At 50.2% G+C, this 27,581-nt stretch overlaps 3 protein-coding genes across 4 annotated transcripts in view; 1 reads left to right on the top strand and 2 right to left on the bottom strand.

The window, feature by feature from the left end:
* Positions 1-1,982: 1,982 nt before the first annotated feature.
* APOC3 (apolipoprotein C3) lies at positions 1,983-13,326 on the top strand. The gene is made up of 4 exons (XM_060787298.2): positions 1,983-2,065; positions 6,510-6,585; positions 8,369-8,492; positions 13,083-13,326. The coding sequence occupies exons 2-4, from the start codon at positions 6,528-6,530 to the stop codon at positions 13,180-13,182; spliced, it is 282 nt and encodes a 93-aa protein (XP_060643281.2). The 5' UTR covers positions 1,983-2,065; positions 6,510-6,527; the 3' UTR covers positions 13,183-13,326.
* A 4,972-nt stretch (positions 13,327-18,298) lies between these two features.
* APOA1 (apolipoprotein A1) lies at positions 18,299-25,183 on the bottom strand. The gene is made up of 4 exons (XM_060786980.2): positions 24,841-25,183; positions 23,005-23,065; positions 22,743-22,899; positions 18,299-19,167 (listed from the first exon to the last, which is right to left on the bottom strand). Exons 2-4 carry the CDS (start codon positions 23,045-23,047, stop codon positions 18,534-18,536), a joined length of 834 nt encoding a protein of 277 aa, XP_060642963.2. The 5' UTR covers positions 23,048-23,065; positions 24,841-25,183; the 3' UTR covers positions 18,299-18,533.
* A 2,257-nt stretch (positions 25,184-27,440) lies between these two features.
* SIK3 (SIK family kinase 3) overlaps positions 27,441-27,581 on the bottom strand; it is a 128,997-nt gene continuing 128,856 nt past the window's right edge. For both annotated transcript variants that reach the window (XM_060786977.2, XM_060786978.2), the window contains one exon: positions 27,441-27,581. This exon is cut by the window's right edge and continues 2,134 nt beyond it. The gene's annotated coding sequence lies outside the window, so the exon portion shown is untranslated.

The following is a 27,581-nucleotide window of genomic DNA, read 5'->3' as shown; positions in this document are numbered from 1 at the left end:
AATAATTGAGGATGTAAACATCGAACTGCAAAGAGTCTGGCACAAACCAGTCAAGGTGGTCTCATTGGTGATCGGCACACTGGGTGCAGTGCCTCAAGACCTTGGCCTGCACTTAAAAACAATCGGCACTGACAAATTCATGTTGGACTGGATGGCCCATGAGGTCTCTTCCAACTCTATGATTCTATGACCACCTGTCTGCTGCAAAAGGCCACCCTATTAGGAACTGTACACATTATTCACCGATACAACACACTGTGTATACATATAAACCCCATTTTCCTAGTTTCCAACAGACCTCACAACTTCTGAGTTTGCCTACCATAGACGTGGGAAGTGTCCGATGTGGGATCCAATACAACAGCCAGCAGAATGTCTGCTGTGGAGTCATAGTGTTATGTATCTAACAATAACAACAACTCTAAAATTACAACAGTAAAACAGCAGAGAGGAAACAACCAGGCACATCTTAACACCTCTCAACAAAAGATTTTCCCAGGCTCAGGCAGGCCTTCAAATGCTAATGAAGGTGGTCAGTTGAAACATTCACACTTAGCTCCAGCAGACAAGAGTCCTTTGTTCCATCCTGGTCATTCCACAGATATATAAACCCATTGTCCTAATTCCAACAGACCTCACTACCTCTGAGGATGCTTGCCATAGATGCAGGCGAAACATCAGGAGGAAATGCCTCTAGAACATGGCCCTATAGCCCGAAAAAACCCCACAAAAAACCTAACAACAACAACAACAACAACAACAATGTAATTTTGTTGTACAATGTACAATGACAAGGAAGCTATTTACATCCTGTCCTGTCGTATCTTATGAATTCGTGTATATACCTGGTGTTGCTTGAGTGTCTCTGGGACCACCACCTGCCTACTTTCTCCCTTCTCCAGCTCTGGGAAGGAAGGCCTTCCTTACAATGCCTTCGTATGGCTATCTGGCAGATGCTACAGGGCGACAAAGAGAAGGACAAAGTGACTGAGAGATCTGTCCTTCTTACTGATGTGGCATGAGGGGATGTGCCATAGCCATGAGAATGTGGAGGGATGGCTGTGTGGTGTTTGTGATGTGTGCTGGGGAAGGCATGATGGTTGCTTACCTGTAACCATGTTTCTTCGAGTGGTGATCTGTGAAATTAGCACATATGATAGTTGCTGCACAGGTGCATCAACTATCACATGTACTTATTTCACCAGACACCACGAAGGAGAAATATAATGTGCAACGTGCAATGAAGCTGTTCTATTCTTTGGCTATGGTTCATTTTGCAACCCTTGCAAGAATATTAGTATATTTCTTTGGGCTTTGGATTATTGTTCTCTTGATGCAGCTTCTCTATCCCAGTCTGGTTTCAGAGCGGGTCAGCCGTGATCGCCTTAGTGGACGATCCACGCTGGGAGTGGGATGGGGGAATGTGTCCCTGTTGACTTTTGGGACAGTGCAATGAGGCAGCAATAGGAAACCCTACCCTAGGGTTTGCTATTGAGGATGCCTGCCGCAGATGTAGGCGAAACATCAGGAGAGAATGCTTCTAGAACACGAAAAATCTGCAACAACCCAAACCCTGGCCTGATTCAAGATGGCTTTAAACATTTGATTTTAAGTGTTTGTGTATATTTATATTTATTTTATGTTCCGGCATTGAATGCATGTTGTATATATGTTGTCCCCCGAGTCAGGGTCAGAAGGGCGGAATAGAAATCACAGAATCCTAGAGATGGAAGGGACCTCATGGGCCATCCAGTCCAACCCCATTCTGCCAAGAAGCAGGAACATTGCATTCAAATCACCCCTGACAGATGGCCATCCAGCCTCTGTTCCAAAGCCTCCAAAGAAGGAGCCTCCACCACAATAAATAAATAAATGTCTGTCGACCTAAGAGACACAACCCAATTCTGCTCCGTTTGCAGGTCAACTGTCCGTCCGGCCGAACTTTGGCCAAAGTGTGCTGGACGGGGCGGAGGGAAGGGGAGAGGGAAGGAGGGAGGGGTGGGTATAAAGGGGCCCGGCCGAGCAGGAGGGTCCAGGCAGAGGCTCGGGCAGAATTAAGGAACAGGTGAGTCTGGGGGGGGGGGGGTGTTGCAAAGGGGAGGGGTCACCAAATAGGGGTCTGGGGGGCTACTCTTATGGGTGGGGTCTCCCATGACCATTGTGGGCACATCGTTCGCCCTCCCCAAATGGTTCGGAGCCTATCCAAGGCCAGAGGCGAGATGCACCCCAAATAGGGCACTTCCAGACAGCACCAAATTGTGGGTTTTCTAATAGGACCTGAGTCACCAAATAGGGTATTGGGGGGCACTCATTTGGGAGGGGTCTCACATGAATGCCGTGGACACATTGTTCCCCCTCCCCAAATGGTTCAGAGCCTATCCAAGGCCAGAGATGAGATGCACCCCAAAGAGGGCGCTTCCAGACAGCACCAAATTGCGGGTTTTCTAAGAGGAGCAAAAAATCCCAGGACCTGAGAGCAAGTCCACACACAAACCAAAACATCCTGGGATTTCAGCCTCCAATGTCCATTCAGATGGCTTTGTCCCGGGTTTTAGAAGCCTGCAAGATGGCTTCGGGACGTCCGCAGTTAAATGCGCGGATGTGGATATGCGCATAGCTGGTGCGCCTTTGCTCCCAGGTTATAAATGTCCGTTCGATGTCCATACAGATAGCTTTGTCCCGGGTTTTAGAAGCCCGCAAAATGGCTGCAGGAGTGTCCACAGTTAAATGCGCGGATGTGGATATGCGCATAGCTGGTGCATCTTTGCTCCCAGGTTATAAATGTCCATTCCTGATTGGCTGTGTCGTAAAAACAAGGGGAAAGTTGTTGTAGGTTTTTTCAGGCTATATGGCCATGTTCTAGAAGCATTCTCTCCTGACGTTTTGCCTGCATCTATGGCAAGCATCCTCAGAGATTGTGAGACCTCTGAGGATGCTTGCCAGGGACATCGCCATGCACCCATTTAGCAAAGTTTGTGGCACAAAATTGAAGTTTCTGGAGGTCAACAATGACTTTCACAATCAGGACTGCAGCACGAAATGGGAACCCGCACTTTCAAACCAGGAGCAGAATTTCGTCATTATCACTTTTATTCAGAGGCTGAATGGCCATCTGTCAGGAGTGCTTTGGTGGTGTATCCGTGCCTGGAAGAAGGGGGGATGTACTCAGGTTGTACATGTTGATTCCTCATTAGTTCTATCATAAAAAACATAGGGGAATTTTAGCAAATGGCAAAAACGTTGTTGTTGCAAGAAGGACATCGTCATGCACCCAATTTTAATGCATGTGACGAAGTGCCTACTCGTCTCCAGGACTTGGAGCATTGAGAAACATATTGAGGTGTGTAATTAGCGGGGATGGAGACAACAAACAGGGCTGTGCAACCACTTCACCACATGCATCCAATCCTACTGAGCTACTTAAGAAATGGCAACCAACCGTGTCCATCCCATGACAGGCTTTGGGCGTAGGGAAGACATCTCTGGGCATGTCAAAAGCGTTGCAAGGGACTATTTTGCAAATGATCCAGGTAGATGTGGGCAAAAGAGCCAATTCTGTCTTGGGATGGGATTTGTTGTTCTCAGCTTTATAATGATGTGGTTGCACCATTTGTGGGAGGAACCGAAAGGCCCCTTGGAGAAAAAGCTACGCCATTACCTTCAGTCAAAGCCCTCCTGACAGATGGCCACTCTGCCTATGAACAATGTTGTTGTTGATGATGATGGTGATAATGATAAAAATATGTTCCTCTTTTGCAAATGTTAGCGGGTGGCTGTGGAAAGCTGGTGGCTGTGGGAGTGGATGCCTTGCGTCATCCCCGATGGTGTCACCCTCCTGGAACGCTGGGTCCAAAGGTCATGCCTCTCTATCGCTCCAGCCGTCATGCGGGTCAAGGGCCCAAAGGGCAGGGAGACGTGGCATGGCCGTGGGCCGGACTAGATGGCCTCCGAGACCCCCTGTGTCACTTTTCTCCTGGTCTGTCCAGTGTCACGCCCCTCATGCCCCAAGGAAGGGGGACCGGGCTTCCTTTCCGCTGCCCTGGAGACTGGGACTCAATGGAGACATGGGTTCAAATGGCAGTAGAGGAGATTCCATCTGAGCCTTGAGAAGAGCTTAAGAATCATGGAATCCAAGAGTTGGAAGAGACCTCATGGGCCATCATCCAGTGCAACCCCATTCTGCCAAGAAGCAGGAAAATCGCATTCAAAGCACCCTCAACAGATGGCCATCCAACCTCTGTTTAAAAGCCTCCAAAGAAGGAGCCTCCACCACACTCCGAGGCAGAGAGTTCCACTGCTGAATGGCTCTCACAGTCAGGAAGTTCTTCCTCATGTTCAGATGGAATCTCCTCTCTTGCAGTTTGAAGCCATTGTTCCCTTGCGTCCTAGTCTCCAAGGAAGCAGTATAAGAGCTTGCTCCCCCCCCCCCCCGTGTCTTCCTCTCACATATTTATACATGGCTCTCATCATATCTCCTCTCAGCCTTCTCTTCTTCAGGCTAAACATGCCCAGCTCCTTAAGCCGCTCCTCATAGGGCTTGTTCTCCAGACCCCTGATCTCCTCCCTCCTCCCTGTGGCTTCCTCTCACATATTTATACATGGCTCTCATCATATCTCCTCTCAGCCTTCTCTTCTTCAGGCTAAACATGCCCAGCTCCTTAAGCCGCTCCTCATAGGGCTTGTTCTCCAGACCCTTGATCTCCTCCCTCCTCCCTGTGGCTTCCTCTCACATATTTATACATGGCTATCATATCTCCTCTCAGCCTTCTCTTCTTCAGGCTAAACATGCCCAGCTCCTTAAGCCGCTCCTCATAGGGCTTGTTCTCCAGACCCTTGATCATTTTAGTCGCTCTCCTCTGGACACATTCCAGCTTAGAGTCAATATCTCTCTTGAATTGTGGTGCCCAGAATTGGACACAATATTCCAGGTAAAGTGGTCTAACCAAAGCAGAATAGAGCATGGGGAGCATGACTTCCCTGGATCTAGACACTAGGCTCCCATTGGCTTTTTTTGCCACCACATCACATTCCTGGCTCATGTTTAACTTGTTGTCCACGAGGACTCCAAGATCTGGGTTGCGGTGAGTTTTCCGGGCTGTCTGGCCATATTCCAGAAGCATTCTCTCCTGACGTTTTGCCCCGGCATCCTCAGAAGTTGTGAGGTTTATATCCCTATGGGATGATGTCCAGGGTGGGAGAAACAACTCTTGTCTGCTGGAGGTAAGTGGGAATGTTGCCATTGGCCATCTTGATGAACATTTAATAGCCAAGCAGTTTCAAGGTCTGGCTGATTCCTGCTTGAGGAATCTGATGAACCAACCTGATGAACCAACCTGGACACAGCACATTATTGGAGAACACACCAATGCTGGGCCACTCTCACAACTGCCTTATCACACGACACACAGAGGAAGCCACTGAAATTTACAAGAAGCAGGTGGACAATGTCAACAGAAAGGAGGAAGCCATAGAAATAAACACAATCTGGCTCCCAGTATTTTAAAAATCCCAAAATCAGGACAGTGAATAAAGAGCAACACTAAAAAAACTGGGGAATTCCAGACAGGAAACAATCCGGGCCAGCTAACACCTCACAACAAAGGATTCCTTCAGGCAGAGAGCAACACTAAAAAAAACTGGGGAATTCCAGACAGGAAACAACCAAGGCCAGCTAACACCTCCCAACAAAGGATTCCCGCAGGCAGGAAGCAGCCAGGCTTTGAAGGTACAAGGCTTTACAACTCTCGTCTGTTGGATGCGAGTGGGAATGTTGTAATGAATCAAGGTGATTCATTACAACATTCCCACTTGCCTCCAACAAACAAGAGTTCTTCCTCCCACTCTGGACATCATTCCACAGATATAGAAACCTCACCTGCCTATTTTCCAGCAGACCTCAGAACGTTTGAGGATGAAACTGGGGAATTCCAGACAGGAAACAATCAGGGCCAGCTAACCCCTCCCAACAAAGGATTGCCATAGGCAGGAAGCAGCCAGGCATTGAAGGTACAAGGATTTACAACTCTCGTTTGTTGGATGCAAGTGGGAATGTTGTAATGAATCAAGTTGATTCATTACAACATTCCCACTTACCTCCAACAGACAAGAGTTCTTCCTCCCACCCTGGACATCATTCCACAGATATATAAACCTCACTTCCCTAGTTTCCAGCAGATCTCAGAACTTCTGAGGGTGCCTCTCATAGATGTGGGTGAAACGTCAGGAGAGAATGCTTCCAGAACATGGCCACGCATTCTGGAAAATGCACAACAACCCAGTGATTCCGTCCATGAAAGCCTTCGACAACACAAACTTAAGAGCTGTTCAGCAGTGGAACTCTCTGCCTCAGAGTATAGTGGAAGCTCCTTCTTTGGAGGCTTTGAAGCGGGAGCTGAGTGGCTATCTGTTGGGAGGTTGCTTTGATGGCATAATGGTAGAAGGGGGCTGGACTGGATGGCCTTGGGGGTTCCCTTCTGAGTCTCCTAATCGATTATTCCGTTCTGGCGCAGGTCCAGCCAAGCGACGCCATGAAGGCCCCTCTCCTGCTGCTGTTTGTGCTCCTGGCGCTGGTGGCCTCCTTCGCACGTAAGAACCGGGGTTCGGGGCCCACACATCTGGGGATCGGTGACAGAGGGGGGTGCGCAATGGGGAAACAGAGGCTCTTCCTCTTCCTGATCTCCTTCCTGGAAGAGCAGGGCCACTTTGGGGGAAGCACAAGTCCTTAGAGCAGCGTTTCTCAACTTGGGGGTCGGGACCTCTGAGGGGGTCGCGAGGAGGTGTCAAAGGGGTCGCCAAAGACCATCACAAAACACAGTATTTTCTATTGGTCATGGGGGTTCTGTGCGGGACATTTGGCCCAATTCTATCGTTGGTGGGGTTCAAAATAGTCTTTGATTGTAGGTGAACTATAAATCCCAGCAACTACAACTCCCAAATGTCAAGGTCTATTTTCCCCAAACTCCACCAGTGTTCACATTTGGGCATGCTGAGTATCCGTGGAGAGTTTGGTCCAGATCCATCATTGTTTGAGTTTACAGCTCTCTCTGGATGGAGGTGAACTACAACTCCCAACTCAAGATCAATGCCCACCAAACCCTTCAAGTGTTTTCTGTTGGTCATGGGAATCTTGTGTGCCAAATTTGGTTCAATTCCATCATTGGTGGGGTTCAGAATGCTCTCTGATTGTAGGTGAACTATAAATCCCAGCAACTACAACTCCCAAATGACAAAATCAATTTTTTTGAGTGAAGGACATACCTTGGCCTGAGAGGTGTCTTGTGTCCAAATTTGGTGTCAATTCGTCCAGTGGTTTTTGAGTTCTGTTCATTCCACAAACAAACATTACATTTTTATTTATATAGACTAGAAATCCCAGTAACTACAACTCCCAAATGTCCATCACTGGTGGAGTTTAGAATGCTCTTTGATTGTAGGTGAACTACAAATCCCAACAACTACAACTCCCAAATGTCAAGGTCTATTTTCCCCAGACTCCACCAGTGCTCACATTTGGGCATATTGAGTCTTCGTGCCAAGTTTGGTCCAGATCCATCATTGTATGAATCCACAGCACTCCTCTCGACATAGGTGAACTACAACTCCCAAACTCGAGGTCAAAGCCCACAAAACCCTTCCAGTGTTTTCTAATCGTCATGGGAGTTCTGTGTGCCAAGTTCGGTTTAAATCCATCGCTGGTGGAGTTTAGAATGCTCTTTGATTGTAGGTGAACTACAAATCCCAGCAACTACAACTCCCAAATGTCAAGGTCTATTTCCCCCCAACTTTACCAGTGTCCACATTTGGGCATATTGAGTATTCGTGCCAAGTTTGGTCTAGATCCATCATTGCATGAATCCACAGCACTCCTGTGGACATAGGTGAACTACAACTCCCAAACTCAAGGTCAAAGCTCACAAAACCCTTCCAGTGTTTTCTAATAGTCATGGGAGTTCTGTGTGCCAATTTCGGTTTAAATCCATCGCTGGTGGAGTTTAGAATGCTCTTTGATTGTAGGTGAACTACAAATCCCAACAACTACAACTCCCAAATGTCAAGGTCTATTTCCCCCCAACTTTACCAGTGTCCACATTTGGGCATATTGAGTATTCGTGCCAAGTTTGGTCCAGATCCATCATTGCATGAATCCACACCACTCCTCTGGATATAGGTGAACTACAACTCCCAAACTCAAGGTCAATGCCCACAAAACCCAAGTTCCAGTGTTTTCTAATAGTTCTGGGAGTTCTGTGTGCCAAGTTCGGTTTAAATCCATCGCTGGTGGAGTTTAGAATGCTCTTTGATTGTAGGTGAACTATAAATCCCAGCAACTACAACTCCCAAATGTCAAGGTTCTCCTTTCTCTACTCAGGGGCCGACGCACCAGCGGAGGAGTCTCTGGTGAAGAAGGTGCAGGTCTACGTCCAGCAAACGGCCCAGAAGGCTCAAGAGGGCCTGGACAACTTCCGGGAGTCTGAAGTCGCCCAGCAGGCCAGGTGAGCGGCCTTTGTGGCATCACGTAACATAAACCACGTGTCGTTCACGTTTGATCAACAAGTCGTTTACTCTTCGTAGCTCAGAACAACGTATGTACAATGTGATCCGTTGCCTCAACTCACTAAATGTCCTTTCATGAGAGATTTAGAATAGCCGTTCTTCGTCCATGTGGATAAACTCCTTCAGCATCTCAAGAAGCGAGTGCACACTCCAAACTCTGTCTCTCTCTGCTTCTCTCTGCAATTGAATAGCTCAAGCCTGAACAAAAATGTGACAGTAAACAAAAGTCCCAGGCTCAGCTTGCTCCCTAAACATTGCCCAACCAATCAACGTCATGCATCTTATTTTACAGTTGACACACACGGATTCCTTGCATGCTCCAACAGTCTCCCCCCCCCCCTCTGCTTCTCTCTGCAATTGCACAGCTCAAGCCTGAACAAAAATGTGACAGTAAACAAAAGTCCCAGGCTCAGCTTGCTCCCCAAACATTGCCCGACCAATCAACTTCATGCATCTTATTTTACAGTTGACACACAAACACACACACACACATGGATTCCTTGCATGCTCCAACAGTCTTCCCCCCCCCCCTCCGCTTCTCTCTGCAATTGCATAGCTCAAGCCTGAACAAAAATGTGACAGTAAACAAAAGCCCCAGGCTCAGCTTGCTCCCCAAACATTGCCCGACCAATCAGCTTCATGCATCTTATTTTACAGTTCACACACACACACACACACTCACTGATTCTTTGCATGCTCCAACAGTCTCTCCCCCCCTCTGCAATTGCATAACTCAAGCCTGAACAAAAATGTGACTGTAAACAAAAGTCCCAGGCTCAGCTTGCTCCCCAAACATTGCCCAACCAATCAACTTCATGCATCTTATTTTACAGTTGACACACAGAGAGAGAGTTCTTGCATGCTCCAACAGTCTCCCCCCCCTCTGCTTCTCTCTGCAATTGCACAGCTCAAGCCTCAACAAAAATGTGACAGTAAACAAAAGTCCCAGGTTCAGCTTGCTCCCCAAGCATTGCCCGACCAATCAGCTTCATGCATCTTATTGTACAGTTGACACACACACACACACACACGGATTCCTTGCATGCTCCAACAGTCTTCCCCCCCCCCTCTCTGCTTCTCTCTGCAATTGCACAGCTCAAGCCTGCACAAAAATGTAACAGTAAACAAAAGCCCCAGGCTCAGCTTGTTCCCCAACCATTGCCCGACCAATCAGCTTCATGCATCTTATTTTACAGTTCACACACACACACACACACACGGATTCCTTGCATGCTCCAACAGTCCCCCCCCCCCCGCTTCTCTCTGCAATTGCATAGCTCAAGCCTGAACAAAAATGTGACAGTAAACAAAATTCCCAGGCTCAGCTTGCTCCCCAAACATTGCCCGACCAATCAGCTTCATGCATCTTATTTTACAGTTGACACACATACACACACACACACACACACACACACACACACTGATTCCTTGCATGCTTCAACCGTCTTCCCCCCACCCCTCTCTCTGCTTCTCTCTGCAATTGCATAGCTCAAGCCTGAACAAAAATGTGACAGTAAGCAAAAGTCCCAGGCTCAGCTTGCTCCCCAAGCATTACCCGACCAATCAGCTTCATGCATCTTATTTTACAGTTGACACACACTGATTCCTTGCATGCTCCAACAGTCTTCCCGCCCGAAACACCCCCCAAAAGAGATATTGATATTCAAGAGAGATATTGACTCTAAGCTGGAATGTGTCCAGAGGAGGGTGACTAAAATGATCAAGGGTCTGGAGAACAAGCCCTATGAGGAGCGGCTTAAGGAACTGGGCATGTTTAGCCTGAAGAAGAGAAGGCTGAGAGGAGATATGAGAGCCATGTATAAATATGTGAGAGGAAGCCACAGGGAGGAGGGAGCAGATCAAGGGTCTGGAGAACAAGCCCTATGAGGAGCGGCTTAAGGAGCTGGGCATGTTTAGCCTGAAGAAGAGAAGGCTGAGAGGAGATATGATGAGGGCCATGTGTAAATATGTGAGAGGAAGCCACAGGGAGGAGGGAGCAGATCAAGGGTCTGGAGAACAAGCCCTATGAGGAGCGGCTTAAGGAACTGGGCATGTTTAGCCTGAAGAAGAGAAGGCTGAGAGGGGATATGAGAGCCATGTATAAATATGTGAGAGGAAGCCACAGGGAGGAGGGAGCAGATCAAGGGTCTGGAGAACAAGCCCTATGAGGAGCGGCTTAAGGAGCTGGGCATGTTTAGCCTGAAGAAGAGAAGGCTGAGAGGAGATATGATGAGGGCCATGTGTAAATATGTGAGAGGAAGCCACAGGGAGGAGGGAGCAGATCAAGGGTCTGGAGAACAAGCCCTATGAGGAGCGGCTTAAGGAGCTGGGCATGTTTAGCCTGAAGAAGAGAAGGCTGAGAGGAGATATGATGAGGGCCATGTGTAAATATGTGAGAGGAAGCCACAGGGAGGAGGAGGGAGCAAGCTTGTTTTCTGCTTCCCTGGAGACTAGGACGCGAAACAATGGCTTCAAACTACAAGAGAGGAGATTCCATCTGAACACGAGGAAGAACTTCCTGACTGTGAGCGCCGTTCAGCAGTGGAACTCTCTGCCCCGGAGTGTGGTGGAGGCTCCTTCTTTGGAAGCTTTGAAACAGAGGCTGGATGGCCATCTGTCAGGGGTGATTTGAATGCAATATTCCTGCTTCTTGGCAGAATGGGGTTGGACTGGAGGATGGCCCAGGAGGTCTCTTCCAACTCTTGGATTCTAGGATTCTAGGATTCTATGAAAAGGCTAAGAGAGGGTTCCTGCCGCTGCCCCAAAACATTTGGGTGTCCTTCCCACTCCTGCTCCCTTTAAGAAAGGCAATGCACTCCCAAAAGAGTTCTTATCTCCATTGATGCCTTCAAGAAAGCTGTATCTCCAATCATTCCTTCCACAACAAGCCACGTTTTCCAAAATCCTCATCCCACAGGGACAGAAAGCGAGGTGGAATCTTCTAAACAGGGGCACAGAGAGCAAAGGAAACACCAAAGAGATGTGAACCCTTCCCTGTTTGATCTAAAGCATAGAAAGTGGTGCCAAACCGCATTCATCCTGCAGTGTAGATGCACCAAAAGAAAGCTATGGACTTTGGAAAGCGACAGTACCCAGTATCTCGTAGCATGGAGTCATGGGAGTTAAAGTGGTACCAAACTCCAAATTGCATTCATTTGATAGTGTAGATGCACCTAGAGAAGGGCATGGACTTTGGAAAACCACAACTCCCAGGATCCCATAGCTGAGCAATGGGAGTTGAAGTGATGCCAAACCACATTCATTTTCCAGTGTATTTGCATCTAGGCAAGGGGATGGGATTTGGAAAACTGTAACTCCCAGGATCCTGTAGCATGGAGTCATGGTAGTTAGTGTAGATGCACCTAGAGAAAGGCATGGACTTTGCAAAACCACAACTCCCAGGAGCCCGTAGCTAAGTCATGGGAATTGAAGTGGTGCCAAACTGCATTCATTCGATAGTGCAGATGCACCTAGAAAAGGGCATGAGCTTTGCAAAACCACAACTCCCAGGATCCTATAGCTGAGCCATGGGAGTTGAAGTGATGGCAAACCACATTCATTTTGCAGTGTATTTGCATCTAGGGAAGGGAATGGAGTTTGGAAAACTGCAACTCCCAGGATCCTGTAGCTGAGCCAAGGGAGTTGAAGTGACACCAAACCACATTCATTTTGCAGTGTATTTGCATGTAGGGAAGGGAATGGACTTTAGAAAACTGTAATTCCCAGGATCCGGTAGCTGAGCCATGGGAGCTGAAGTGATGCCAAACCACATTCATTTTCCGGTGTATTTGCATAAAGAAAAGGGCAAACTGCAAGTCCCAGTATCTCGTAGTATGGAGCCATGGGAGTTGAAGTGGTGCCAAACTGCATTCATTCGATAGTGCAGATGCACCTAGAAAAGGGCATGAGCTTTGCAAAACCACAACTCCCAGGATCCGGTAACTGAGCTGTGGGAGTTGAAGTGACGGCAAACCGCATTCATTTTGCAGTGTATTTGCATCTAGAGAAGGCGATGGGGTTTGGAAAACTACAACTCCCAGGATCCGATAGCTAAGCCATGGGAGTTGAAGTGACGCCAAACCACATTCATTTTGCAGTGTATTTGCATCTAGAGAAGGCGATGGGGTTTGGAAAACCACAACTCCCAGGATCCTATAGCTAAGCCATGGGAGTTGAAGTGATGCCAAACCGCATTCATTTTGCAGTGTATTTGCATCTAGAGAAGGCTATGGAGTTTGGAAAACCGCAACTCCCAGGATCCTGCAGAACTGAGCACGAATTCAACAAGGGAGATGCACCTTTAGATGGAAACCAGCAGAAGGAGCTTCAGGTCCATTCTTGGAGAGATAGAATGCCATGGGTTGCACCGAGTGAAATAGTCTATTAGCATGCTATTCAAAATTGCATACATCTTTGCTTCCAAAAAAAGTGTGTGTGTGCGTGCATGCATGCATGCGTGCGTGTGTGCATGCATATATATACATACATTCCCAGTTCTCATTCCCACTTTCCTTCTCCAATCTGCCTAGGGAATGGCTGCAGGCCGGCTTTGCCCAAACGCAGCAATACTTTGGCCAGTTGAAGGACCAGCTGTCCACGCTCTGGGAGAAGACCACGGCCGGCGCATAAGGACCTGAAGAGCCAGGGGTCTCCGGGACTGCTTCCCCCTCTTCCCAACCCCTTCCTCCCTTCTTTCCTCCCTTCTTTCCTCTCCCCCAAATGCAACTTGCCCTGATGTGACCGATCGCCCTTTATTAAACCTTGTCGACACTCTGCACGTGTGAGTCTCTTGCTGCGAACACACCAACACACATCAGAAGGGGCCTAGAGCGCATTAGCATTGCTTTAGTGCAAGCATGGGCCAACTTTGGCCCTCCCTCCAGGTGTTTGGACTTCAACTCCCACAATTCAAGTCACTACTACTATAATGTTAAAGAGCCAGTATACGGAACATGTTTTAATACTTCTATTGGAAAGTGCTTATTGTACTTTGAAAGGTTGTGTATTTTATGTCATGGCCTATGGCTAGCACAATAAACAATCAAATCAATTATCGCCATTCAGTGCCAATCAAGGTGGCCAATGGCAACGTTCTCACAGGCAAAGGTTCCTTCTCCCACCCTGGACATTATTCCACAGGTAGATATACAAACCCCACTTGCCTCCTCTCCAACAGACCTCACAACCTCTGAGGATGCCTTTAGCCAGAGATGTGGGTGAAACATCAGGAGAAAATGCTTCTGGAACATGGCCAGGCAGCCCAAAAATGTAGAGCAACCCAGAGTTTTGGGATACTAGCAGGGCTGGCGATGCTGCAAAGGGAAGCACCCAGGTAATGTTTGGGAAACGTGGCTCAGAGTCACAACAAATGGTGTTGAAAGGCCTGCAATCTCTCCTCCTCCTCCTCCTCTTCTTCTTCCTCCTTCTCTTCTTCTTCCTCCACCTCTTCTTTCTCTTCCACCTCTACTTCTTCCTCCTCCTCCTCCTTCTTCCTCCTCTTCTTCCTCCTCCTCCTCCTCCCCCTTCTCTTTTTCCTCCTCCTCCTCTTCCTTTCCCCCTCCTCCTCTTCTTCCTCTTCCTCCTCCTCTTCTTCCTCTTCCTCCTCCTTTTCTTCCTCTTCCTCCTCCTCCCCCTTCTCTTTTTCCTCCTCTTCCTTTCCCCCTCCTCTTCTTCCTCTTCCTCCTCCTCCCCCTTCTCTTTTTCCTCCTCCTCTTCCTTTCCCCCTCCTCCTCTTCTTCCTCTTCCTCCTCCTCTTCTTCCTCTTCCTCCTCCTTTTCTTCCTCTTCCTCCTCCTCCTCCTCCTCCCCCTTCTCTTTTTCCTCCTCCTCCTCTTCCTTTCCCCCTCCTCCTCTTCTTCCTCTTCCTCCTCCTCTTCCTCCCCCTCCTCTTTTTCTCTTCCACTTCCTCCTCTTCCTCCTCCTCTTCCTCCCCCTCCTCTTTTTCCTCCTCCTCCTCCTCTTCCTTTCCCCCTCCTCCTCTTCTTCCTCTTCCTCTTTTTCCTCCTCCTCCTCCTCCTCCTCCTCTTCTTCCTCCTCCCAAGGAGCTACACCTGAGAGCCACCCGCCCCGAGGGGTCTCTTCCTCAAGACCAAGGCCACTTGTTGCAATGATAACCATTGCCCAGAGGGTTCCCAATGAGGCCCAAGACGCTGGGTCCATTTCACCTGGAGAGAAACGAGGCTGAGAGAAAGGCTTAAAGGTATTGGAAAGGAAAGGGAAGCAAAGTGGTGTTCTGCTGCTCCAAAGACTTTGGGACACAACATTCACACTTGCTTCCAACTGACACGGGTTCTTTCTCCCACCCTGGACACGATTCCACAGGTGTATATATGTATGTATGTGTATACAAAAGGTAAAGGTTTTCCCTCGACATCAAGTCTTGTCGTGTCCAACTCTGGGACTCTGGTGCTCATCTCCATTTGTAAGTCAAAGAGCCGGCATTGTCCGTAGACACCTCCAAGGTCATGTGGCCAGCATGACTGACCTTCCTGCCGGAGCAGTACCTATTGATCTACTCACATTTGCATGTTTTCAAACTGCTAGGTTGGCAGAAGCTGGGGCTGACAATGGGAGCTCACCCCACCCCATAGATTCGAACCTGTGACCTTTTGGTCAACAAGTTTACCACTGTGCCACCTGGGGCTCCATGTATATGTATATATATGTGTGTGTGTGTGCATGTATGTATATATATATACACACACACACCTTCTGCTTGCCTTACTCCCAACAAACCCCTGAAGACGCCATTAGCCACAAATGCAGGTGAAATGTCAGGAGGGAATGCTACTGAAACATGGCCAGACAGCATGACCATAGTGCAGGCATGGGCAAACTTGGGCCTTCCCTCCAGGTGCTTTGGACTCCAACCCCCACAATTCCTAACAGCCGGTAGGTTGTTAGGAATTGTGGGAGTCGGAGTTCAAAACACTTGGAGGGCTCAAGTTTGGCCTTGCCTGCCATAGTGTCTCCAAAGAGTGTGAGATGTGGAGTCTCCTCTCTCCGCTCCATCCTGCTGAGCAAAGGTTGCAGAGCATGGGAGGTGTATCTACTATCTATACCTGTGGAATAATGTCTAGGGTGGGAGAAAGCACCTTTGTCTGGATGCCCATCTGTTGGGAGGGCTCAGATGGTGTCCTTCCTGGCAGAAAGGGTTAGGGCTGGGTGGCCCTTGGGGTCTAACCCTTCTAACTCTAGGGTTCTGCTAAGCTTTGGATGATTGACTGGGACCCCCTCTTCTCCTTTCTGCTTAGCTGTGAACCCCATTTGGTGAGACTGGTTGACAGAGGCTCCCCTTCTGCTTCAATGGAAGGCAATGTCAACAATGGAAGTGATGGGTTGTTGTAGGTTTTTCCGGGCTATATGGCCATGGTCTAGAGGCATTCTCTCCTGATGTTTTGCCTGCATCTGTGGCAAGCATCCTCAGAGGTAGTGAGGTCTGTTGGAACTAGGAAAATGGGTTTATATATCTGTGGAATGATGTCCAGGGTGGGACAAAGGACTCTTGTCTGCTGGAGCTAGGTGGGAATGGTTCAACTAGCCACCTTGATTAGCATATAATGGCCTTACAGTGCCTGGAGCAAACTTTTTCCTACTTCCAACAGATCTCACTACCTCTGAGGATGCTTGCCATAGATGCAGGCGAAACGTCAGGAGAGAATGCCTCTAGACCATGGCCATATAGCCCGAAAAAACCTACAACAACCCCGTAATTCCGGCCATGAAAGCCTTCAACAATACATCTAATCACCTCTCAACAAAAGATTCCCCAGGCATTGGGTTGCTGTGAGTTTTCCAAGCTGCCTGGCCATGTTCCAGAAGCATTTTTTCCTGACGTTTCACCTTCTTCTAGGGCAGGCATTCTGAGAGGTTGTGGGGTCTGTTGGAAACTAGGCGAGTGGGATTTGTCTATATGTGTGTGTATTAGCTGTCCCCTGCCACGGGGGACAGGGGATGCTAATTAAGGTGGTCAGTTGAAACATTCACACCTAGCTCCAGCAGACAAGAGTTCTTTGTCCCACCCTGGTCCTTCCACAGATATATAAACCCCTTTTCCTACTTCCAACAGATCTCACTACCTCTGAGGATGCTTGCCATAGATGCAGGCGAAACGTCAGGAGAGAATGCCTCTAGAACATGGCCATATAGCCCGGAAAAACCTACAACAACCCAGTGATTCCGGCCATGAGAGCCTTCGACAATACAATGGAAGTAGTCTTGCCACTTTCGGCTGGACGTGACCAAGGTGGTGGGTTCCCTTTCATCAGAAGCTTCTGAAGAACACAAGTCAGAAGCTTCTGATGAAAGGAAACGCAACACAACTTCCGATGCCTAGCCACCGTGCCAAGGAAGCCTGGGCAGGGGGTCCACTGCATGGGAAAGGGGTTGGACTAGATCCATGATGGTGAACCTATGACACGCGTGTCAGCACTGACACACATGACTATTTTCGATGACACGCGGCCATATGCGGACGCATACAGAGAAGTCCACCTTATAAGAGCCAATCTAACTCCATCCTTAAATGTGTAAAAGGCTCTGCAAATTTAACATCTGCACGTTTGAGCATTGTTCACTCCATAACTCAGAACGGAATATACATTTTTCGTATTTAAACTATAAATATTGCAAAATTACGTTTATTTTTTCGCGAGGTTTACACCCCACCCAAGTTATGCTCAGGTTTTTAGCAAATTGTGACACACCAAGCTCAAAAGTTTGCCCATCACTGGACTAGATGGTCCTGGGAGGTCCCACCGGTCCCCTCAATTCTCCCAGGGCTTGGCCCCACTGCCCCCCAGATGGTATTGAGAAGGACAACGTCCTCCCTGCCCAACTCTTGCCTTCCTGGGGCTTGAGAGCTTCCCCACCTGCTGAAAGAGACGCAACCCTTCCCATCTCCATGGGTCTGAAAGCCTTGGCCCCATTGCATCTCCCAGAAACCCCTCGTCCCCAAGAAGCAGACCCCTCCCATCTCCCATGGGTCTAGCAGACATGGCCCCATTGCATCTCCCAGTAACCCCTCATCCCCAAGAAACAGACCCTCCCCATCTCCCATGGGTCTAGCAGGCATGGCCCCATTGAACCTCGCAGAAACCCCTCGTCCCCGAGAAACAGACCCTCCCCATCTCCCATGGGTCTAGCAGGCATGGCCCCATTGCATCTCCCAGAAACCCCTCGTCCCCAGGAAACAGACCCTTCCCATCTCCATGGGTCTGAAAGCCTTGGCCCCATTGCATCTCCCAGAAACCCCTCGTCCCCAAGAAACAGACCCTTCCCACCTCCCATGGGTCTAGCAGGCGTGGCCCCATTGCATCTCTCAGAAATCCCTCGTCCCCAGAAGAAGCGTGGAAAGCCAATGGGCTTGAGAGCTTCCCCATCTACCAAAAGAGGCACGACCCTTCCCATGGGTCTGGCAGGCGTGGCAGGCGTGGCCCCACTGCATCTCCCAGAAACCCCTCGTCCCCAGAAGAAGCGTGGAAAGCCAATGGGCTTGAGAGCTTCCCCATCTACCAAAAGAGGCACGACCCTTCCCATGGGTCTGGCAGGCGTGGCAGGCGTGGCCCCACTGCATCTCCCAGAAACCCCTCGTCCCCAGAAGAAGGGTGGAAAACCAATGGGCTTGAGAGCTGCTCCACCTGCCAAAAGAGGCACGACCCTTCCCACCTCCCATGGATCTGGCAGACATGGCCCCACTGCATCTCCCAGAAACCCCTCGTCCCCAAAAGGCAGACACTCGGCAAAGCTCAGACGCCACGACCTCCCTTGCTTTTTTTATTGCTGTTATGCTTGGAGACAGAAGTAAGAAGTGGGGAGAGGTCTTGCACCAGGGAATCACACAACACTCTCATTTCAGCTCCTCACTTGGCTTGGATGGAAAAGGAGCTGGTCCCCACCCATTTCTTTGCTCCCCGTTGCAGCCGTGGACTTCCAAGAGGGAGGAGTAGGGGTAGGGGGGCCGGGGCTGGGGGGGGGGGTCCCTTAGGACCCTTGCTGCTGCTCCTGCTGCTGGGAGGCCTCTTGCAGGGTCTTCTGGAGCAGGGTCAGCGCCTGGGTCATGCGGGTCCGGAGGGCCTGTGCCACGGGGGCCAGCTCCTCCCGCAGCTTCTCCACCATGGGGGCCACGTTCTCCCGGAAGGTGCTGAGGTGCTGCTGGACGCGGGCCTGGTACTGGCTGACCTCGGGCAGGCCGCGCTCCCGGATGGCGGCCACCTTCTCGGCCAGCTTCTGCCGCATCTCCTCGCTGTACGGGGTGATGCTCTGGCGCAGCTCGTCCACCAGCGTGCGCATCTTGTCGCGGGCCTCTTCGGCGATGGGCCGCAGCTTCTCCTGGGCCTTCTCCAGGTTCTGCTGGGCCAGCTGGCGCATCTCCTCGCCGATGGGCTGCAGCCGAGCCTGGTAGGCGTCCGACTCCTGCTTCAGCTTCTTGCCAAAGTCCTCCACGAAGGGCTGGATCTTGGCCTTGACCTCCTCCAGGTCCTTGCCCAGCTCCTGCCGCAGGGTCTCCAAGTCGGCGTTGACCTGGGTCTTCAGGGCCTCGATCTGCGGGGAGAGGTCCTCGCGGAACTTGGTGACGGCCGCGCTCAGCGTATCGTAGTTCTCGGCAACCTTCAGGCTGCAGAAAAGGGAAGGGAGAGCAGGTCAGGAAAAGCTGTGGAGCTAGGCTATGTTCGGCTATTTCGGAAAGGAGTTCCTTGACATGCTATCCCAAAACTAACACCTCCAAGTTTGTAACAGTGGGACAAGCAAAGGAGAACCAGCTCATCTTGGGCCAGCTTCTCCTTCACCTTCAGGCTGCAGAAAAGGGAAGGGCAAGCAGATCAGGGTAAGCTGTGGAGCTAGGCTGAGTTCGGCTATTTCGGAAGAGAGTTCCCTGACACGCTATCCCAAAACTAACACCTCCAAGTTTGTAACAGTGGGACGAGAGCAGGAGAACCAGCCCATCTTTGGCCAGCTTCTCCTTCAGCTTCAGGCTGCAGAAAAGGGTAAGCCGTGGAGCTAGGCTGCGTTCGGCTATTTCAGAAGGAAGTTCCCTGACACACTATCCCAAAACTAACACCTCCAAGTCTGTTAACAGTGGGACAATAGCAGAAGAACCAGCCCATGTTTGGCCAGCTTCTCTAACACCTCCAAGTTTGTAATAGTGGGACAATAGCAGGAGAACCAGCTCATATTTGACCAGCTTCTCCTTCACCTTCAGGCTGCAGAAAAGAGATGGGCGAGTGGCTCAGGGAAGACTGTGGAGCTAGGCTGTGCTGGGATATTCCCTGACACACTATCCCAAACTAACACCTCCAAGTTTGTAACAGTGGGACAACAGCAGGAGAACCAGCTCATCTTTGGCCAGCTTCTCCTTCACCTTCAGGCTGCAGAAAAGGGTAAGCTGTGGAGCTAGGCTGCGTTCGACTATTTCGGAAGGGAGTTCCCTGACACGCTATCCCAAAACTAACACCTCCAAGTCTGTTAACAGTGGGACAATAGCAGAAGAACCAGCCCATGTTTGACCAGCTTCTCCTTCACCTTCAGGCTACAGAAAAGAGATAGGAGTGGGTCAGGGAAGACTGTGGAGCTAGGCTGTGTTTGGATATTCCATGACACGCTATCCCAAAACTAACACCTCCAAGTTTGTAACAGTGGGACGAGAGCAGGAGAACCAGCTCATCTTGGGCCAGCTTCTCCTTCACCTTCAGGCTGCAGAAAAGGGAAGGGTGAGCGGATCAGGGTAAGCTGTAGAGCTAGGCTGCGTTCAGCTATTTCGGAAGGGAGTTCCCTGACACGCTATCCCAAAATGAACACCTCCAAGTCTGTAACAGTGGGACAACAGCAGGAGAAGCAGCCCATCTTTGGCCAGCTTCTCCTTCACCTTCAGGCTGCAGAAAAGAGTTGGGCGAGTGGGTCAGGGTAAGCTGTGGAGCCAGGCTGCCTTTGGATATTCCCTGACACACTTTCTCAAAACTAACAGTGGGACAACAGCAGGAGAAGCAGCCCATCTTTGGCCAGCTTCTCCTTCACCTTCAGGCTGCAGAAAAGGGTAAGCTGTGGAGCTAGGCTGCGTTCGGCTATTTTGGAAGGGAGTTCCCTGACACGCTATCCCAAAATGAACACCTCCAAGTTTGTAACAGTGGGACAACAGCAGGAGAACCAGCCCATGTTTGGCCAGCTTCTCCTTCACCTTCAGGCTGCAGAAAAGGGTAAGCCGTGGAGCTAGGCTGCGTTCGGCTATTTCAGAAGGAAGTTCCCTGACACACTATCCCAAAACTAACACCTCCAAGTCTGTTAACAGTGGGACAATAGCAGAAGAACCAGCCCATGTTTGGCCAGCTTCTCTAACACCTCCAAGTTTGTAATAGTGGGACAATAGCAGGAGAACCAGCTCATATTTGACCAGCTTCTCCTTCACCTTCAGGCTGCAGAAAAGAGATGGGCGAGTGGCTCAGGGAAGACTGTGGAGCTAGGCTGTGCTGGGATATTCCCTGACACACTATCCCAAACTAACACCTCCAAGTTTGTAACAGTGGGACAACAGCAGGAGAACCAGCTCATCTTTGGCCAGCTTCTCCTTCACCTTCAGGCTGCAGAAAAGGGTAAGCTGTGGAGCTAGGCTGCGTTCGACTATTTCGGAAGGGAGTTCCCTGACACGCTATCCCAAAACTAACACCTCCAAGTCTGTTAACAGTGGGACAATAGCAGAAGAACCAGCCCATGTTTGACCAGCTTCTCCTTCACCTTCAGGCTACAGAAAAGAGATAGGAGTGGGTCAGGGAAGACTGTGGAGCTAGGCTGTGTTTGGATATTCCATGACACGCTATCCCAAAACTAACACCTCCAAGTTTGTAACAGTGGGACGAGAGCAGGAGAACCAGCTCATCTTGGGCCAGCTTCTCCTTCACCTTCAGGCTGCAGAAAAGGGAAGGGTGAGCGGATCAGGGTAAGCTGTAGAGCTAGGCTGCGTTCAGCTATTTCGGAAGGGAGTTCCCTGACACGCTATCCCAAAATGAACACCTCCAAGTCTGTAACAGTGGGACAACAGCAGGAGAAGCAGCCCATCTTTGGCCAGCTTCTCCTTCACCTTCAGGCTGCAGAAAAGAGTTGGGCGAGTGGGTCAGGGTAAGCTGTGGAGCCAGGCTGCCTTTGGATATTCCCTGACACACTTTCTCAAAACTAACAGTGGGACAACAGCAGGAGAAGCAGCCCATCTTTGGCCAGCTTCTCCTTCACCTTCAGGCTGCAGAAAAGGGTAAGCTGTGGAGCTAGGCTACGTTCAGCTATTTTGGAAGGGAGTTCCCTGACACGCTATCCCAAAATGAACACCTCCAAGTTTGTAACAGTGGGACAACAGCAGGAGAACCAGCCCATGTTTGGCCAGCTTCTCCTTCACCTTCAGGCTGCAGAAAAGAGATGGGCAAGTGGGTCAGGAAGGCTGTGGAGCTAGGCTGTGTTTGGATATTCCCTGACACACTATCCCAAAATGAACACCTCCAAGTCTGTAACAGTGGGACAACTGCAGGAGAAGCAACCCATCTTTGGCCAGCTTCTCCTTCAGCTTCAGGTTGCAAAGGGTAAGCTGTGGAGCTAGGCTGCGTTCGGCTATTTCGAAAGGGAGTTTCCCTAAAACACTATACCAAAACTAACATCTCCAAGTGTGTAACAATAGGACAACAGCAGGAGAACCAGCCCATATTTGACCAGCTTCTCCTTCAGCTTCAGGTTGCAGAAAAGGGAAGGGAGAGTGGGTCAGGGAAGGCTGTGGAGCTAGGTTGCGTTTGGCTATTTCGGACACACTATCCCAAAATGAACATCTCCAAGTCTGTAACAGTGGGACAACAGCAGGAGAACCAGCCCATCTTTGGCCAGCTTCTCCTTCAGCTTGTAATGGGGGTTTGGTGGATGTTTGCACCTTCTGGATGGGCCTTTGAGCTTCAAGATAACGATCCTCTTTCGAAGGGGAGCAAAGGTGACTTGCACAAACATCCCTCCCATCCTTGCAAAAATCCAGGGAGGATCTCCAAAGGAGTGCTAGGAGCAGCTGACAGGTTTAGGAGAGCTCCGGTTCTGGGAGGATGCCCACAGCAGAGGGGACAACCTGTGCCAAAGCAGCCTTGTCGCTCCCTCAACATACATATGGTGCCCCCAAGGAAAAAAGAGGACACCCCCAAGACAGAAAGAGTTTACCCCAAGTAGGTTACTCACTCGAGCTGCTTGCCAAGGGTGGAGGCATCGAACTGGGTCAGGATTTCGTGGGCTCCGGCTTTTGCCGTTTCCATGTAGAGGTGGAAGGCGTTTTGGAGGTTCTCCAGGGGTGTATGTTGGGGCTCATCATGCTGCCAGAAGTGCCGAGCCTGGGTTCCTGGGGGGGAAAGGCAATGGCAGCACAGTCAGCGGAGTCTGCCTTAGGTCAAGGGCTGGGAGTGTCAGGGGACCCCAAAAGCGGCAGGTTCCGTCCGCTACTTACCGGCGAGGAACACCAGGAGGAGGGTGACGGTGAAGGCTCTCATCTTGCCAAATGCTCCAGCCTGGAGACAGGGAAGCGGAGAAGCAGTTGAGTGTGAGACGTCAAGTGAAGGGTCAACAGAAAGGCTAGGAAAGTCTTTCCAAGCTGCCCAGCCCCACAATTAAGAGTGAGGATTCAGAACCTTTGGGGAGAACCAACTCCACAAAACCAGCCATGGGCAAACTTTGACCTTCCTTCCAAGTGTTTTGGACTCCAACTCCCATCATTCCTAACAGCCTCAGGCCCTTTCCTTTTCCCCCTCCGCCGTTGTCCTTCTCCAGAGCTTCCAAAGCCATCTGGCCACTCACTAGGAAGAAGGCAGGTGGTCCAAATGGGCCAAACCATTGTGACTGTGAAGAAGAACCCCAAGATCGCCACCTTCAATCAGACCAGAGACTAGGTTCTCTTGGCCTTCAGAGCTGGCAACAATGCAATGGCCAAGGTGCAAAGCTGCAGAGATTGAGCAGCTCATCTCTGAAGAAGAACCCCAAGATTGCTACCTTCAATCACACCAGAGACTAGGTTCTCTTGGCCTTCAGAGCTGACAACAATGCAATGGCCAAGGTGCAAAGCTGCTGAGATTGAGCAGCTCATCTCTGAAGAAGAACCCCAAGATTGCTACCTTTAATCAGACCAGAGACTAGGTTCTCTTGGCCTTCAGGGCTGCCAGCAATGCAACAGTCAAGGTGCGAAGCTGCTGAGATTGAGCAGCTCATCTCTGAAGAAGAGCTCCAAGATCTCCACCTTCGATCAGACCAGAGACTAGGTTCTGTTTGCCTTCAGGGCTGCCAGCAATGGAACAGCCAAGGTGTGAAGCTGCAGAGATTGAGAAGCTCATCTCTGAAGAAGAACCCCAAGATCGCCACCTTCAATCAGACCAGAGACTAGGTTCTCTTGGCCTTCAGGGCTGCTAGCAATGCAACAGTCAAGGTGTGAAGCTGCTGAGATTGAGAAGCTCATCTCTGAAGAAGAACCCCAAGATCTCCACCTTCAATCAGACCAGAGACTAGGTTCTCTTGGCCTTCAGGGCTGTCAGCAATGCAACAGCCAAGGTGAAGAAGAGCCCCAAGATCTCCACCTTCAATCAGACCAGAGACTAGGTTCTCTTGGCCTTCAGGGCTGTCAGCAATGCAACGGCCAAGGTGAAGAAGAGCCCCAAGATCTCCACCTTCAATCAGACCAGAGACTAGGTTCTCTTGGCCTTCAGGGCTGTCAGCAATGCAACGGCCAAGGTGAAGAAGAGCCCCAAGATTGCCACCTTCAATCAGACCAGAGACTAGGTTCTCTTGGCCTTCAGGGCTGCCAGCAATGCAACGGCCAAGGTGAAGAAGAGCCCCAAGATTGCCACCTTCAATCAGACCAGAGACTAGGTTCTCTTGGCCTTCAGGGCTGTCAGCAATGCAACGGCCAAGGTGAAGAAGAGCCCCAAGATTGCCACCTTCAATCAGACCAGAGACTAGGTTCTCTTGGCCTTCAGGGCTGTCAGCAATGCAACGGCCAAGGTGAAGAAGAGCCCCAAGATTGCCACCTTCAATCAGACCAGAGACTAGGTTCTCTTGGCCTTTAGGGCTGCCAGCAATGCAACAGCCAAGGTGCAAAGCTGCTGAGATTGAGCAGCTCATCTCTGCTTGGAGAACCCTCCCTTGGGCTCTTCCATGGCTCAGAAAACAGTCCACAGCTTCAAGAGAAGAAAGGTAGAGAGCCTCAACCAAAGCAAGCAGTGTGGAAACAAGAAGAGGAAGGATGGAGAGAGAGAAAGAGAGCAAAGTTGGGCAAAGCCCCAGCAGGTCTCCTTACCAGTTCTTCTGCTGCCCGCTGCTCCGTCTGCTTCTTCCAGGACGGCAAGGTTCTGGGCTATTTATCCTGGAGGTGGTTGTTTATTGCTGGAGATAAGTGAACTCACGATGTGGCGCGGAGAGTTCAAGGATCAAGCACCACGCATCAGTGCGATCAAGGAGCAACGGGGATGGAGGGAGGGAAGGAGGGAGTGAGCTGGGAAGGCGGCCTGCCAAGAGGCAGATTGGGAACGGGCTCCTGCTGGTTCTGTTGTCGCTGTTCCCAAGTGGCTTTGGGACTCCGACTGCCCTGGTCCGTTCCCCGCAGACTGACCTGGGGTCAAGCCTGGACCTGTTCTGTTCCGAGGCTTCACGGCCAGGCCAGGCTCGGCCAAAACGTCTTTGCGTTCGTAAGAAACTCGGCCAACCACAGGACAACCTGTCCCAAGACACTGCACCACGTCCCTGTCTTCTGGGTTGAGGAAAACAAGGAGGCCCAGCCAGTCTTGCTCCAGACAAGAAAAGCAGAGGCTCCACCAACAGAGCCACCAGTCCCCACAGAAAGGTTCAACTCCTCTCCAGCCAAGAGAGAGAAGGTGCCTCAGGCTGGTAGCACTCCATAAAGGAGTTTGCAACCTTTATGGAGTTGCTCCGTTTCCAGGTTTCAGCACAAGGGTCCCCAAACGCCGGCCCGCGGTCCAGATATGGCTCACAGAGGGCATTGAGCTGGCCCTAAACCCTCAGTGTGAGGTTCACCATGAAACCTTTTGAAGGACCTCAACAAGAATCCTAATCAACTTGACTATCTCAAAGCAGGGCCACACTTCCCATTGAAACATTGGTCCATCTAGGTTGGATTAATAAGGTTCTTCCTTTTAAGGATCACATTGTTCTTTCATGTTTTTTGGACTACGAGTAAGATACACGCAATGTGCATGTATCTTACTCGCAGTGCATGTGTTCATGTTGGTTTCAAACTACAGTCCGGCCTCTCAACAGCCGGTGGGATTGTGAACCTGAGGGACCAGCCCTCACCTTGATAAGCTTGAGGAGTCCTGTTTTGGTCAATGGGCAGGAGATTGTACCTCTCCCCAGAACATCTGAATGGATGAATGAAACGGATGAACAAGGAGGAACTGGAGGTCCCTCAGACCAAGGGGACCCACTGTATTGAAGGGACAAGGTCACAGACACGTAAGAGTTGGAAAAGGCCTCAAAGGCCATCCAATCCAGCCCTCTTCTTTCTGCCTTCATGCAGGAAAAGCACTATCAAAGCCCTCCCAGCAGATGGGCATCCAGGCTCTGCTGAAAAGCCTCCAATGGACTCCGAGGCAGAGAGTTCCACTGTTGAACGGTCAGGAAGTTCTTCCTTAGGTTCAGGTGGTATCTTGCCTAGCATTTGAACCACGGCTTCACTGAGTCCTAGTCTCTTGAGTTCACTATCTTTCCTCCTGTGTCGAAGAGGGACCGAAAGGCCTCACGGGAATCCCCGAGAGCAGAACTCTTGGCCCAAAGGGGAAGGCAAATCTCTCCTGGAAGTTGGGTTGTTGTTGGTTTTTTTGGGCTATACGGCCATGTTCTAGAGGCATTTCTCCTGACGTTTCGCCTGCATCTATGGCAAGCATCCTCAGAGGTAGTGAGGTCTGCTGAAAAGCCTCCAATGGACTCTGAGGCAGAGAGTTCCACTGTTGAACGGTCAGGAAGTTCTTCCTTCGGTTCAGGTGGAATCTTGCCTAGCATTTGAACCACGGCTTCACTGAGTCCTAGTCTCTTGAGTTCACTATCTTTCCTCCTGCATTGAAGAGGGACTGAAAGGCCTCACAGGAATCCCTGAGAACAGAACTCTTGGCCCAAAGGGGAAGGCAAATCTCTCCTGGAAGCTGGGTTGTTGTAGGTTTTTCCGGGCTATACGGCCATGTTCTAGAGGCATTTCTCCTGACGTTTCGCCTGCATCTATGGCAAGCATCCTCAGAGGTAGTGAGGTCTGCTGAAAAGCCTCCAATGGACTCTGAGGCAGAGAGTTCCACTGCTGAACTGTCAGGAAGTTCTTCCTTAGTTCTCCGGGAAGCCTTGGCTGCCTTACCAAACATGTTTAAACTGCCCTGCTGAAGACAAACAACAAGGCCCATCAGCTCAAAACAAGGGATAAACAGTCAGAGTTTCAGGCAGGAGCTCTTCCCAGAATTGTGCAGAGCGGAATGTGCAATCTCTGGACCAGACTCATTTCTGGACCAAAGGCAACATCGCTCTCTTGACTGGAGGGATCCCAGTTTGGCCCGGTCCTTGGCTGTCCTTTTGGCCTGAGTTAAACATTGACCAGGATGGGTTTCTCTGCCTCCCTTTCATAGAATCCTAGTTGAAGAGACCTCATGGGCCATCCAATCCAACCCCATTCTGGCAAGAAGCAGGACAATTACATTCAAAGCACCCCCAACAGATGGCCATCCAGCTTATGTTTAAAAGAAGGAACCTCCACCACACTCCGGGGCAGAGAGTTCCACTGCTGAACAGCTCTCACAGTCAGGAAGTTCTTCCTCGTGTTCAGATGGAATCTCCTTTCCTGCAATTTCAAAGGAGACCCTCCGCCAAATCCGGAGCCAAAGCAAGAGAGGAGCCGGAGCAGAGAGTCAACCATAATCATGGGTTTATTTGTCATGATCCCACATCCAACTAAGTTACTAGTTGCAAATGAACACACACGCAACCCCCGCCCCACCCTCCGGCAAATAGAAGAAGAAGAAGAAAAAGAAGGGGAGGAAAATA

The sequence above is a fragment of the Anolis sagrei genome, chromosome 7, assembly GCF_037176765.1.
Source record: "Anolis sagrei isolate rAnoSag1 chromosome 7, rAnoSag1.mat, whole genome shotgun sequence".
In the NCBI taxonomy this organism is placed as follows: Eukaryota; Metazoa; Chordata; class Lepidosauria; order Squamata; family Dactyloidae; genus Anolis; species Anolis sagrei.
The sequence above is the reverse complement of the archived record's forward strand: the minus strand, read 5'-3'. Positions and strand labels throughout refer to the sequence as shown.

Coding starts and splice junctions, on each gene's coding strand:
- APOA1 (XM_060786980.2), bottom strand. CDS start 23,047: ATGAGAGCCTTCACCGTCACCCTCCTCCTGGTGTTCCTCGCCG. Junction 22,900..23,004: donor CCTCCTGGTGTTCCTCGCCG/GTAAGTAGCGGA, acceptor TTTCCCCCCCAG/GAACCCAGGCTCGGCACTTC. Junction 19,168..22,742: donor ACCCTTGGCAAGCAGCTCGA/GTGAGTAACCTA, acceptor CCTTTTCTGCAG/CCTGAAGGTTGCCGAGAACT.
- APOC3 (XM_060787298.2), top strand. CDS start 6,528: ATGAAGGCCCCTCTCCTGCTGCTGTTTGTGCTCCTGGCGCTGGTGGCC. Junction 6,586..8,368: donor GCTGGTGGCCTCCTTCGCAC/GTAAGAACCGGG, acceptor TTCTCTACTCAG/GGGCCGACGCACCAGCGGAG. Junction 8,493..13,082: donor GAAGTCGCCCAGCAGGCCAG/GTGAGCGGCCTT, acceptor CAATCTGCCTAG/GGAATGGCTGCAGGCCGGCT.